General features: G+C 44.0%; 1 protein-coding gene across 5 annotated transcripts in view; it reads left to right on the top strand.

The window, feature by feature from the left end:
• The window catches only part of KLHL3 (kelch like family member 3), a 117,939-nt gene that overhangs the window by 70,144 nt on the left and 34,721 nt on the right, over window positions 1-13,074 (top strand). For all 5 annotated transcript variants that reach the window (XM_028528422.1, XM_028528424.2, XM_028528423.2 and 2 more), the window contains one exon: window positions 9,369-9,485. In XM_028528422.1, coding sequence (XP_028384223.1) covers window positions 9,369-9,485 — 117 coding nt within the window. The remainder of the gene's footprint in view (window positions 1-9,368; window positions 9,486-13,074) is intronic.

Genomic DNA, 13,074 nt, shown 5'->3' with positions numbered 1-13,074 from the left:
TCAGAGTGAGTACTAATGGGGAAATGGCCCACATTTGAAACACAGGTTGGGAAGAAATTGTTTAAGTTTCTTAAAAAGTTAGGTTAGTGTCAAGTGTAGGTCAGTTTCTCTCTGCACCATCACACCATGCCCTTATCTCCTGAAAGTGTAATCAGGGACCAAATTCTGGTATTTTATCTCCTGGGAGGGATTGGGTTCTGTCTCCCAGGATCGTTAATGTTGCATTCCCTCCTGTCTGAATTCCTAGCCTCTGTACCCAGTGGTAGGCGGGAGATGCAGGCTGCAGCTCCTTGGCTAGTTGGCTGGGCTTGAACGCTTGCTGCCTAGGTGGTATCCTGTGACTAGGGGGGCACATCTCAGGCCTAGGCTGAGAGGTTGGCATTCCTGCCTTTCTCTGAGGTCAGTGTTAGGGTGCCAACTTCTTAGCCTGCAGACAATGATGTGGCGGGGGTCCCTGCTTCAGCATTACTCTTTTTGCTGTTCTCCTTTGCAGAATGTAATTCAATGAGCACCTAAGAGTGGAATACTACAACACTATGACCAAAAATCTAACTTGACCACCCACAGTTCTTCAGGTACATTTCACACATTATATAAAAATAAAAAGTGCACAGCTCAGCTTTTTACAAAGTGAAGCACTCGCATGACGAGCACCTAGATAAAAAAATAGAACCCCAGAACTCCCTTCTAGTCACTACCCCCACTCCAAGAAGCGCAGCAACTATTTTGACTTCTTGTAGTTAGTTTTGCCAGTTTTTTAGCTTTTTATATAAATGAAATACTGGTATATGTATGTTTTTGTGCTGACTTCTTTTGCCCAGTATACTGTTACATAGATAATTTCTGATTCTTACTATAGCTCACCAGGCAGAGGTTATTGTCTCCCTTTTGCAGAGGAGGAAAGGCATGTTAACAATAGACAGCTCCATGGATTGGAGCTGGCTGTGTCTGCCTCCCAGGCCCCAGCTCTTCATTAATGCACTCCTATCCCGGTGGGGAGACAGAGGTGAGTGGCACTTAGTCATTAAGAGTCTGGTGGGCAGACAGGCCCAAGACAGACATCCATATATGTATGTGGCTGAGAGAAGTAGTTGCCTGTAATCAAAGTTCCAGGAAAGCACCCTGGAGTATTTTACTCCAGGTTGTTGTGTGGGAAGGACTTATAAAAAAGGGAATATTTGAGCTAAACCTTGGAGAATGAGAGTAGGATTTTGGAAAACTGTTCAGGATGAAGGAATTGTAGGAAGTTTAGGTTTTACTTGGGGGAAGTAGACTGAATGATGAGAATCAAGGGTCTTTGAGCAAGGGGGTGTTGGGAGGTGAGGCTGAGAATGAAGTGGGGTCTGTGGGGACAGTTAGGGTGAGGACTTTCTTCTCTAGGTCAGTGTTACCCAACTGTGCTGTGAAACTGCCTTGCTGTGAGGTGTTGCTATGTGTTTAGGTTAAAAAAAAATAAAGTCCTTAAGTCAGATACATTTAGCAGACAGTGGCTAAACAAAGAAACCAGGTTAAGAAACTGCAGGACTTGTCAGAGCTTTTATATGTTCATGAGCTTTGTAATCTCTAAAGGGGATTTGGGGGTCTGTGTGTATGTGTATGATGTGTTCCCCAGGCTCCTGTCCTCTGAGGACCCCTTTACGACAGAATGTCTCCTGCCCCTAGAATTCCCAGGAACACATATAGAGAGTAGTCTTGAGGCCACTCTTTTTTTTAGTTGCTCAAATATTCTATGATTTATTGTATCTGTCGATTTTTCTTTCTTTTTTTTTAAGATTTTATTTATTTTTATTTTTAGAGAGGGAAGGGAGGGGGAAAGAGAGAGAGAAACATCAATGTGCAGTTGCTGGGGGCCGTGGCCTGCAACCCAGGCATGTGCCCTGATAGGGAATTGAACCTGCGATGATTTGGTTCGCAGCCCACGCTCAATCCACTGAGTTACGCCAGCCAGGGCTGATTTTTCTTTTGACAGTTGGTTTCATTACTGATCTATAATTTTTGATTGTGAGGCCATCTTCAGAGGGTGTAATAACCGTGGGAACCTGGGTTATGCTGGGCTGTGGAAGTGCCCCTATAGGGGAGGTTTACTGGTTTAGAAACAGTTTTTTAAAATTATTTTTTGTCTTGAGTATCCCCTTTACCACTGGATAATGTCAGTTCAAGCCCCACATCTGTATGTGGTGTGAGCCTGGGATTTTGATTTCGTGAAGATGAAGTTTTTTACTTCTCAGGCCCTAGGAGATGGCAAGCTTCCTTACTCCTTCCCATAGCAGATGGGTGGATGGAGTTCATCCAGTCCCAGTTTTATAGCTGGGCAACCCTGTCCGCAAGGAGCCTGGCAGGATGCTAGTTCTGAACCCGTATCTGAATTGCAGGGGCCTGTGAGCCATCCTGGCCTCAGCTTCCACTCAGCTCCCAGACTTGAATTCCTTTTTATTTAAGGCACTCGGGTGTTTCTCTTTTGCTTTTGAGTGTGGCTCAAATCTTTTTTTTTTTTTTTTAAATGGGTTTTCACGGGTTTGGAGCTCCGGAGAAGTTTCCTTCCAAGCCAGTATAGTCTGTCATGGAGACCGGAGGGCATCCTCCGTCCCTGTGTCATGTTCCCATCGTTTGTAGGCTTGGTGCCACTGACACAGGCATTTCTCTCTCAAACCATTGTGCCTCAGCCCTTTTCCTCACCCTTGGCAGAACCGTAGTGAAAGCCTTCTTACTGGCTGTAGGCAGTAGTGCAAAGCTGAAGAACAATTTCCAGGCAAGGCAACATCACTGTCTTTGTTTTGTCATCATTTTTTGTTGTTTATGTGAAATCAGGTATTTGACCATGTGCTGTTGGAGGAAGAGAACCACACATCCAATCCTTCCGGGTTTGGTTAACTTGTTCATTCTCTCAATAAATATTTGAGCACTTTCTACGTGGCAGATAGTATGTTAGTCACAGGAGAAACATTGGTAAACAGATGAACACAAGATCCCCACCTTCGTGGAACTTATAATCACATGGGGGAGACAGATTTTATCAAATACGCACACAAATAAATAGTATAGCTTGAAACTGGGGAATGCACTGTGGGGAAACGTGCCGGGTGCTGAGAAAGCATCGATTGGAAGCCAGTGGCTCTGATTGCTGCCCTGGCGCCAGTCAGCTGGGCGATGCGGGCAGACCCCTTTCTCACTCTCTGCCTCACTCTTCCCTTTGGCAGGGGCCTCTGGCTGCTTCACAAGGGCCCCTGTGAGTCTGAAATGAAGCAGCTACGAGAAAGACCTTTTAAGTGCTCTTTTAGACCTTAAGATGATGATAACTGTCAGAAAGATAAGAGCAACTAGGTAGGTTTTCTAGAGACTTCAGACCAGGAAATATCCTAACCAGTGCTGTGCTGGTAAATACGTAACAACTGCCTCTCCAGAAGAAATTCTAAAAGCCCCAATTCGTTTGCTGACTCAGTTGCTAATTTCCGTGTTGTAAATATTTCCACCAAGGCTGATAGCAGAGGACCAGGGTGTTGTTACTAAACGCTGGGTTGGAGACAGCACACAGGAAGAGCTCCAGCCCCAGCACATCACTGCTCCCAGCTGTCCCCGGTGTTGTGTGTGACGGGGAGGTGGAGTGTAGTTAATGAAACTCTCATTAAGCTTTGATGTAAGAAATAACAACAGAAATCTGACAGAATCATTCTTGTGTCCAGAAGTGCTGTCTTCTTGATTTAAAACTAGGGCAGTGGATTTGGCCAATGCTAATGGCTCAATTCCTGGGAAAGAAAAGGCTACCTAGTGGGAATGTCCTGGAAGGGCGTGGAGGGTGTGATTAGGATTATGGGTTTAGGAATGTAGCTTCCCAACTCAACAATCTGTCGAGGTTTTTCAACAAATTGTGCCTCTGAGATGCAATACCATTTATGGTTAGAACTCGGGTTTTTGGAATTAGAGGTGAGTTCATATCCCAGACTCATTACCGCCTGGCAGTGTGTGACCTTGGACAAGTTACTAACCTCTCTGAGGCTATTTCCTTATCTATAAAATGTGAACAATGATACCCACATCACTGAGTTTTTGGCAGATTAAATAAGATCATGCATGTAAAATGCCTAACACTGTAACCATTAATGATAAAGTTAGTCCTCAAATCTTGAGTAACAGATTAGTCCATGTGTAGGAACATAGTTTTTTCCCTGATGTCAAAATTATCTTCTTCCCCCTTCTTGTGTTTTGCTGAGAATCACCCTCAACTGGACTTTGCTCAGTCACTCCCCTGTCTATTTTAACTTGAGTCCCCCTTCTTGACTCTCAGAATGCATTTTGAAAGCAGGGCTAAGTGCCCCAGGGCTCCCCACTTTGCTTGCAGGGTGCAGGTACCGTGCAGCCTGGCTGTCTGTATGACTGGAGGGATGGGGTGGAGGACAGGTTCATCCGCTGCTTTCCGGCCAAGGCTTGTGCGTACAGTGGAGGTAGAGCGAGCAGCAGATGATAAAATCCGATTTTCTCTGTCTCTTCCCACATAGCAACCTTGTAGCACTTAGTAAACTGGTTTTGAATATGAAGCAGTGAGGAAATGATGCTATTTCTTTGTTTAAAAGTGAAGCCCTAAGCACCTTGTGGCAGCTGATTATTTCATCATAGGGCCCCTGGAAAGTGTTTCCATCACCCTGTCCCATGACCGAAACCAAGGTGTCTCTGCTTAGACTTTTCAGAAATTCATTTAAGAGAGATAGAGGGAAGGAGGGAGGGAGAGAGAAAGAATCAATTTTTCACTTATTTTATGCATTCATTGGTTGATTCTCATATGCCTTGTAATTGCCCTGAGCTGGGATCGAACCCGCAACCTTAATGTATCAGGACAATGCTCTAACCAACTCAGCTACCTGGCAAGGGCTTCTGCTTGGACTTTATAGACCAGGGGTTGACATACTTCTCTTAAACAGGGCCAGAGAGTAAATATTTTAGGCCTTGTGGACCATAGAGTCTCAATTCAACTCTACTGTTAATAGTGCGAAAGCAGCCACAAACAGTATATGACTTAGTGTGCCTGTGTTCCAATGAAGTTTTGCTTACAAAACAAGTGGCAGGCTAAATGTGGCCTTTTGGTTTTAGTCTGCCAACCACTACTATAGACGTTGGAGAGGCAGCTGAGAATAGTGGGTAAGAGCATGAGCCCTGGACTTCGATACACATGGACCTTAGCCCTGCTGCTTTCTGGCTCTGGATTTGGTCGAGTCACTTAACAAGGGGCAGGAGCATCTGCTCATTGGGCTCTCAGGAGACTCCAGGAACATGGTGTCCCTGAAGAATGGGGTGCAGGGTGTGGCACTTGGTGAGTTTCAGCTGCTGTTACTTGTTGCCCCCTTGCCTTGGCCAGTGCCTTGATAGGAGGAGCAGTTGGGAATGATTTTAGGCCTAACTGAAGGCTAATGCTAGTTGGCAGTTTATTTTTCATGCATGAAGTCTAAATGAAAAAAATTCCTGGCCTTCTCTGGCTGCTGAGAAGGTCATCGGTGTTGCCTAGTGCTGTAGCTTTCATGGCTGAGTAGGTAAACAGTGCAGCTAAGCGGAACCAGTTCAACAAGCCAAGCCAAAAATAAAGATAAGGTTAAATATCGACTTTGTTAGACTCAGCTTGCTTTTCAGCTTTTATAACAAAGACTAAACTAGTTGACGGGGAAGGGTGTGATCATTAAATGTCATGTACTGGAGGACTTATAGTACATTCTTCAAAAAAGAATTTATAAATTTATTTATTGATTTGAGAGGGGAGGAAGAGAGAGAGATGGGGGGGAGAGAGAGAGAGAGAGAGAGAGAGAGAGAGAGAGAGAGGTATCAGTTTCTTGTTTCACTTATTTATTCATTGTTTGATTCTTGGTATGTGCCCTGACCAGGGATTGAACCCACAACCTTGGTGTATTGGGACAATGCTCTAACTGGCACAGCTATCCAGCTAGGGGTACAGTTTACTCTTTAGCAAAGCTTTCAGCCATCTGCTCTGTGCCTGGCAGGGTGCTGGGTGGCAGGAGGCGCAGAGACAGGGAACATACACTTCTCATCCTGAAAAAGCTCACAGTCTAGTAAACGGGAGTAGAAGGAAGTAAGGATAACCCCGACACAAGGCAGAGTGGGACGTGGCTGCCCACCACCTAACACAGCAATGCTAGGTTTCTCCAGCATCCTTTGCTCTGTGGCCTGACTCTGCCCTCTCCACTGAGATTCTAGCCTCCACCTCCCCAGTCCTGCCCTCTGCTCCAGCCTGGGCAGGTTTTACCTCCTCCTTACATTTGAGCTCATTTGTCCCTTCATTCATTAACAAAATACTTGTGTGTGTATTATGTGCCAGCAAATAAGACAATGTCTCCGTCCTCAAAGATCTTAAGGGCTAGTTGAAGAAACACAATTATTCATAACATAATGCTGTGGGGGTGAGGGGATATTGCTCTATGGGAGTTAATAATTAAAAAAAATGAACTAGACAAGGATTTCCATGGTGTATATCTGCATGTGTTTGTGCATATGTAGGCTATTTTATTCAGATCTGGGAGCAAACTGTACATGCATCCTGCTCCCTCTGTTCCATTCTATTCTCTTGCCTCCCTTTCCTTTCCGATGGGTTCCTTGATCAACTCAAGTGTGCCCAGCCTGACTTAAGTATGTATTTGGGAAATAGGTCCAAGCATTTTAAAGGCAAAACATCATTAACATATCAATATACACAAAAATATAGTCAGGTTAAGAAAAATTAGAGAGAGCCCTCCCTACTGGGGAAATAGAATTTTCATTTCAACTTTATGCCGCATTGTAACTTTTGTTGTAGTATTTTCCCTCTTCCCTTAGAATTTCATTTCTTCTTCCCTCCACTTTTTATCTTGGAAAATTTCAAACCTGTGGTGAAGTTTGAAAGAGTAAACATGCATATGCTCTTTACCTAAATTCACCAGTTGTTAACATTTTGTTTCATTCGCTTTCTTTTTCTTTCTCTACATATTAAATCTTCTGTTTTGCTCTAGCATTTGACAATAAATTGCAGACATCATGACACTTCACCCCTACATATTTTACCACGCACCTCCTAAGAACAAGGAAGTTCCCTTTTCTAGCTGTAAAACCGTTACCATACTAAAGAAATTTAACATTGATACTGTAATATTATCTAATATAATGGGTATTCAAAATTCCTAATAGTCTTGAAAAAGTCCTTTGTGACTGTTTCTTTTAAATCTAGATCCAGTCAAGGATCATGTACTACATTTAGCTCTCCTGTCTCTAAATCCCCTCAATCCAGAACGGTCCCTGCCCCCCTTCATACTATTAATGGTTCTGAAGAATCCAGGCCAGCTGTCCTGTAGAATGGTCCAAATATGGAGTTGTTTGATTGTGTCCTGGCTCCAAGTTTCAGGTCAAACATTTTAGGAAGAATACTAGATAGGGGATACTGTGTTCTTCCCATTAAATCACAATCAGGGATATAATTTGTGTGTCCTACTATGGGCAAGGGTAACGTCGATCTCTTGTTAAGGGTGATGTCTGTCAGACCTCCCCATTTGAGGGCCTCCCCCATGTAGTTAATAAATAACCGTGGAGGTGATACTTTGAGAGCAGGGACTGTACGTTGTTCCCCAGCAACTTCTCACCCAGTTGTTTCAGTATCCATGGATGATCTTTGCTGAATCAGATATTACACTGGTGATTGCAAAATTATGTTTTTCTAATTCTGTCCTTCCCTCTACTTTCATTAGCGAGCATTTTTCTGTGAAGAAGAGCCCTTCTCACTTTTTAATTTTTATTTTTTTAGTATTCTTATGGACTCTTGGATTCTTTTTTTTATTCATCAGTTATTATTGTTTTCTTTTAACTAAGAATATTTAGAAGTTGAGGTATGGTCTGCACACCGAGAAATGTACAGGTATTAAGGATGCAGTTTGAGTAGACTTGACAAATGCACATGCCCATAACCGCCACCCTTCAAACTGTAGCACACCCGTTCCTTCGGCCCCTCCCTGGTCGTTGCCCCCACCGCCTGCCTGCCCCAGCAGCGCTGATCTGGTTTCTTCACTGTGTCTTTGATGTTTAAATTGCCCCAAATGTGGACAATGAGAACCCCATCTTTTAGGCTCTGTGTCCATCTGTCATCTCTTCTTAACCTTCGAGCACTTTCCTGCTTTCTGGCACATGGTGTTTTGTTTTATTCTCTTTAAGAGCTGAAAATGTCCCATGGTATGGAACTACTTTAATATTTCTCCACTAGTGGACTTTGGGTTGTTTCCTTTATCTTGTTAAAAAATGTGCAGCAAGCATCTTGGAACACATTCTCGTACCACTTTTGTGAATATTTTTGTAGACTAGAGCTTTTGAAGCATTATTTTTTGGCCAGAGTATGCACATTTAAATTTTTGATTGATATTGTCAGATTTTCCCCTCCCCTTAAAAAGCCACGTTCATCAAGTTTCCACAAACAGTGCTGGTTTCCCCCCAGCCTTACCCACATTGAATTTTATCTGTCTCTGTGTACATGGTGGTGCAGTTTGCATTTGGACTTATCCTTGAGTAAGGCAAACACCCAAACCATAGATTCTCCTTTTTGGTTCCAAGCCCAGTTTTGATTTGTGTAGAAATGAGACCTCTCCTCAGAGGAGAGGTTAAACCCAAGGGGAAATTTTTGCCATTCTGTGCCAGAAACTCTCTGTCATTCAGTGCCATAGTCACCATGACCACCAACTTTCGGTAGAGGGTGTTCTGACTGTTTTTATTCTGCGTTAGCGGAGCACGGGAGTTAAAGAGGAAAGGGGCTGTGTGTGAGCGGGATGGTGACGTCGCCCCCAGGGCTTCCGGTCCTCCTGAGCGGTCTTTATCAAACTGCTTCGGAGTTGCTGCTCTGCAAGTCTACTCTGAAATAACTACTGGAACTGATTTTTTTGTATAGGTTTAAATTTTATTTTTATTTTTTATTGATTTAACCTTTATTGTATTTTTTCCATCACCATTTAGCCCTCTTATACCCGCCTCCCAACAATCACCACACTGTTGCCCATGTCTGTGAGTCCTTTTTCCTTTTTGCTCAATCCCCGCCACACGCTAGCTCTCATCCTGCTCTCCATCTATGAGTCTGTCCCCATTTTCCTTGTGTCTGGAACTGATTTTTATTTTGCAATGAACCTTGATGATTCTGCATTTGGGATGGCAGGTTTATCATAACATATGTGTGTGATCACTCACATCAGCTAGTAAGCAAAGACTTTCTATTTTTCTTTTATTTTAAATACTGACCTTTAAGTTAAACATGTTTTGGATGACTTTAACTTTTTTTCCCCTTTTCTTGGGTTGAGGAATTCATTTGAAGCTGTTTGAAAGCTGTTGTCTCTTGGTAAAGTTATCTATGTTGATTTTCTTCATAGGTATTTGAAGCTGTGATTTCGTGGATCAATTATGAGAAAGAAACTCGTTTAGAGCATATGGCAAAGCTGATGGAACATGTCCGTCTCCCTCTTCTACCTAGGGATTACCTCGTCCAGGTAAGTCCTGTGTGAAGAGCTGAGCCCTTCCCTGCTTACCCAGGTCTCCAGTGTGGCTGTGGGCAACCCTGGTTGTACGGAGTGGAGGAGGAGCTTTCTGGGCCTTCTGTGTGGGTGAGGGCATCTATTGGGCCAAGTGGGAGGTGAGATAGTGTAAGGCCTGAAAACACTGGTTTGAGAATAAGACACTTAGGTTTCAGTCCATGCTCTACTTTACTAGCTAGTTTCGAGTTTTTATTTAACCTCTTAAAGTCTCAATTTCTTCTTCCATAGAAGGGAAGTTATAATGGAGCCCAGCAGGGTTGTTGTGGGGACCCAGGGAGCTGTAAACATGTAAGTTAGATGTTTAGCGTGGAGCGGGGTCAGATGAATGTTCAATAAAAATTAGCTGTGTTTATTGTAGGAGACCAAGTAAGAAGGGTCATTTCCATAGTGTTTTGTTCCCTTTCTGCCTTAGTTTTAGCCACTTGGAGCCCGGTGTGGGATTGTATACAGCAACTCCTCCCAGGTGCCTGGAATGCATGTTGCATCTACCGCCCCTGGAAACATGGCTCCACATGTGTTGTCATTCAGTCCTTGTCATAACCCTGTGAGCAGAGACTATAACCCCCTTTTTACAAATTGGGGCCTCAGGGCTTATGGAGGTTGGGCTTTATCTGGAGTCACCAGCAGGGTCAGGATGTAAATCCAAGCCCGTCTGGCTCTAACGTACACACCTTGCACGAAGCAGGCTGCCACCTTTAGTGCTGTCTGTCCTGTTTATCCATCTCATGGCTTGATGTGTACAGTAAAGGACATTACACACTCTTACAAGCAGGCAGAATTTAAAACTTAAATATACACACAAAACAAAGCACCAAGGCAGTAAGCCAGCCCTCAGCTGTCCCTGATAAATCTCTGGAAGGAATGGGAAGAATGAAGGGAAGACAAGAGGAGCCTCTGCAGCCCAGCAGCCTAGCTCTGTCACTTCCCAGCCATCCAACACTGGACCAGTACTCAACCTTTGTAAACCTGGGTGTTCTCACCTGATAAAAATTGCATCTGGGCTGTGTAGGATTGTTTGGGGGGTAGAATGAGATAATCCATGTAAAGCCTGTGATAGTGATCAGTGAGTCTAGCTGAGACAGTGTCCTTACAAGCCCTTGTCAAGCCCCCAGCTCATGACACTGTAGTCCGTAGGCCTAAGGAGGCAGGGAAATGCTCTCTGAACCTCAGCCCTCTTCTCAGGTGCTGAGCCCTGCATTTTTCACTTTGAAGGGTACCACTGCCACCTGGTGGCGGCATATCCTTCCTGTAGAAAAGGCCCCCTCTGCAGAGAGCTTGAATGGGTCAGAGCTCCCAGTGCCAGAGTCAGACCTCAGACCTCCCACTTTCCTGTGGGAAACTCATCAAAGGCAGAAGTGGACGTTAGGTGTCCAGCACAGTCTTGTTTCCACAGGGAGGAAGGGAAGCCTGTGCCCTGGGTGCCAGAGAAATCTAAAGGAGCCTTAGAGACCGCTAGTCCCAACCTCTATCAGGCGTCCAACTGAAATTCAGCGAAGACATTAGGAACCAGTTCCTGGGCTATTATGGCAAAGTAGGTTTAGATCTGGAGAAGAAAGGGTCAGGGGCAGTGGACATGAGAACTGTTGTGTAAGACCCTTGTTTTAAAAAAGGGCTTTTTCAGAACACCCTGGATAAAAAGGATATTTCATTAACACTCATTTGACCTTGAAGCTTCAAACTGGTGTAACCCATTGGGGATGGCTGATTGTGAAGGAGGAGGAGGAGGAGGAGGAAGGGAAAAGCCTTGGGCAGACCCGCACTGATACTGTCTGACTTTCCGGAGAGGTGTTTCCTTGTTTGGTTTTGTTCCAGGTAGTTAATAATAAATAGTTAACATTTATTAAGCTTTTATTAAATATTTTAAAATATTATACTAAATATATAACATGCTATATCTCTAAAATGATTTTATTGTGATAAATATATAACATAAAATTCATCAATTTACCCATTTAAAAAGTTATTGATGAGAGAGAAAAACATAGCTTTGTTGTTCTACTTGTTTATGCATTCGTTGGTTGATTCTTGTATGTGCCCTGACTGAGTATTGAACATACAACCTTGGTTTATTGGGCCAGTGCTCTACCCAACTCAGCTACCCAGCCAGGGCCCATTTTAACCATTTTAAGTGTATAATTTAGTGGTATTAATTACATGCACCATGCTGTGCTACCATCACCATATCCACTTCTACTTTTTCATCACCTCAGATAGAAACTCTGTACCCACGAAGCACTAACTCTCTAGGGGAGCTTTTCCTTCATGCTGAATGAGTTCTTTGGATGAAGCAGCTGTTTATGCATTTCTCTTTCCTCCCAAACTTTTTTAGAGATTCACTCTTACCCTTTTAGTTTTTTTAACTGATGCTAAAAGTTTATAATCTGTCCCAACCTGGTTTGGTCCCTTAGTGGGAGGGCAGAAACACCTTTTAGGAAAGCAGAGAGCTCTTGGAAGTATTCTTGGGAATCATCTCTGGGGAAGGAAGTGCCTAGAGGTCCTTCCTTCTCTGCCAGCTCCATTGCTGCCCAGCAGGTGATGGCCAGATTTTCATTCTTAGTTACAGGCGGGGGCCCAGTAGAGGTTCAGGCACGCCTTGTGCGTGATCAGCTTGGGGGTTGAGACAATTGCCGTACGGAGGACCCTTCTCATTCTCTACATGGACTTGAGCACCTCAGGGTTAGCACCCTTGTCTTGTTCATCATTTTTTTGCTGGGACCCAGCACTGGGCTGCCCAACCAGGAGACGTTTAGTCAATTAGCTGTTGAATGGAATTGACCCTTCCCAACAGATTCCAAACGCTCCTGCAAAGGAAACATGAAGTGGCCCCCAGAGACCATACTAGCCCTTCCAGACATTCCACGTGGCAATCTGACCTGGACCAAATGGTGGAGATTTGACAGAGCACCAGGATGGTTTCATCCTTGGCCTTGCTAAGGAAACATTTAGGCTTACACTTGCTGAACACCTGCTTAAGTCCATAACTCTGAAATAAGAAGCGAAGAAGTTATTGTCCCAGTTTAGATGGGGTCCAAGGTGAGGTCAGTAGGTGAGGATTTTGTGAAGGATATTTTTTCTTCTCCGATATCACTGCTCTGGTACAGGGTGCCTTGCTGGACAGTTTTCTCCTTCAGGATTTCACTTAAGAATATGGATATGAATTCTTTTTAAAAATAGATTTTATTTATTTATTTATTTTTAGAGAGAGGGGAGGGAAGGAAGAAAGAGAAGGAGAGAAACATCAATGTGTGGTTGCCTCTCATGTGCCCCCAACTGGGGACCTGGCCGGCAACCCAGGCAGGTGCTCTAACTGGGAATCAAACTGGCAACCCTTTGGTTTGCAGGCTGGCACTCAGTCCACTGAGCCACACCAGCCAAGGTGAATTCTTCTCCTTGATAGGCATCTTATTTTATTTCATGCCTCCAAAGGTTGGTTGATGGATCCCTCCCTCTCCCTCTTCCTTGCTTTCTTCCTCTCAAATATCTGACCATTTGCCCTAAACATTATGGTGCACTCAAACCAGGCAGAATGTGGAAAAAGGCTTTC

The sequence above is a fragment of the Phyllostomus discolor genome, chromosome 13, assembly GCF_004126475.2.
Source record: "Phyllostomus discolor isolate MPI-MPIP mPhyDis1 chromosome 13, mPhyDis1.pri.v3, whole genome shotgun sequence".
Lineage (NCBI taxonomy): Eukaryota > Metazoa > Chordata > Mammalia > Chiroptera > Phyllostomidae > Phyllostomus > Phyllostomus discolor.
The sequence above is the reverse complement of the archived record's forward strand: the minus strand, read 5'-3'. Positions and strand labels throughout refer to the sequence as shown.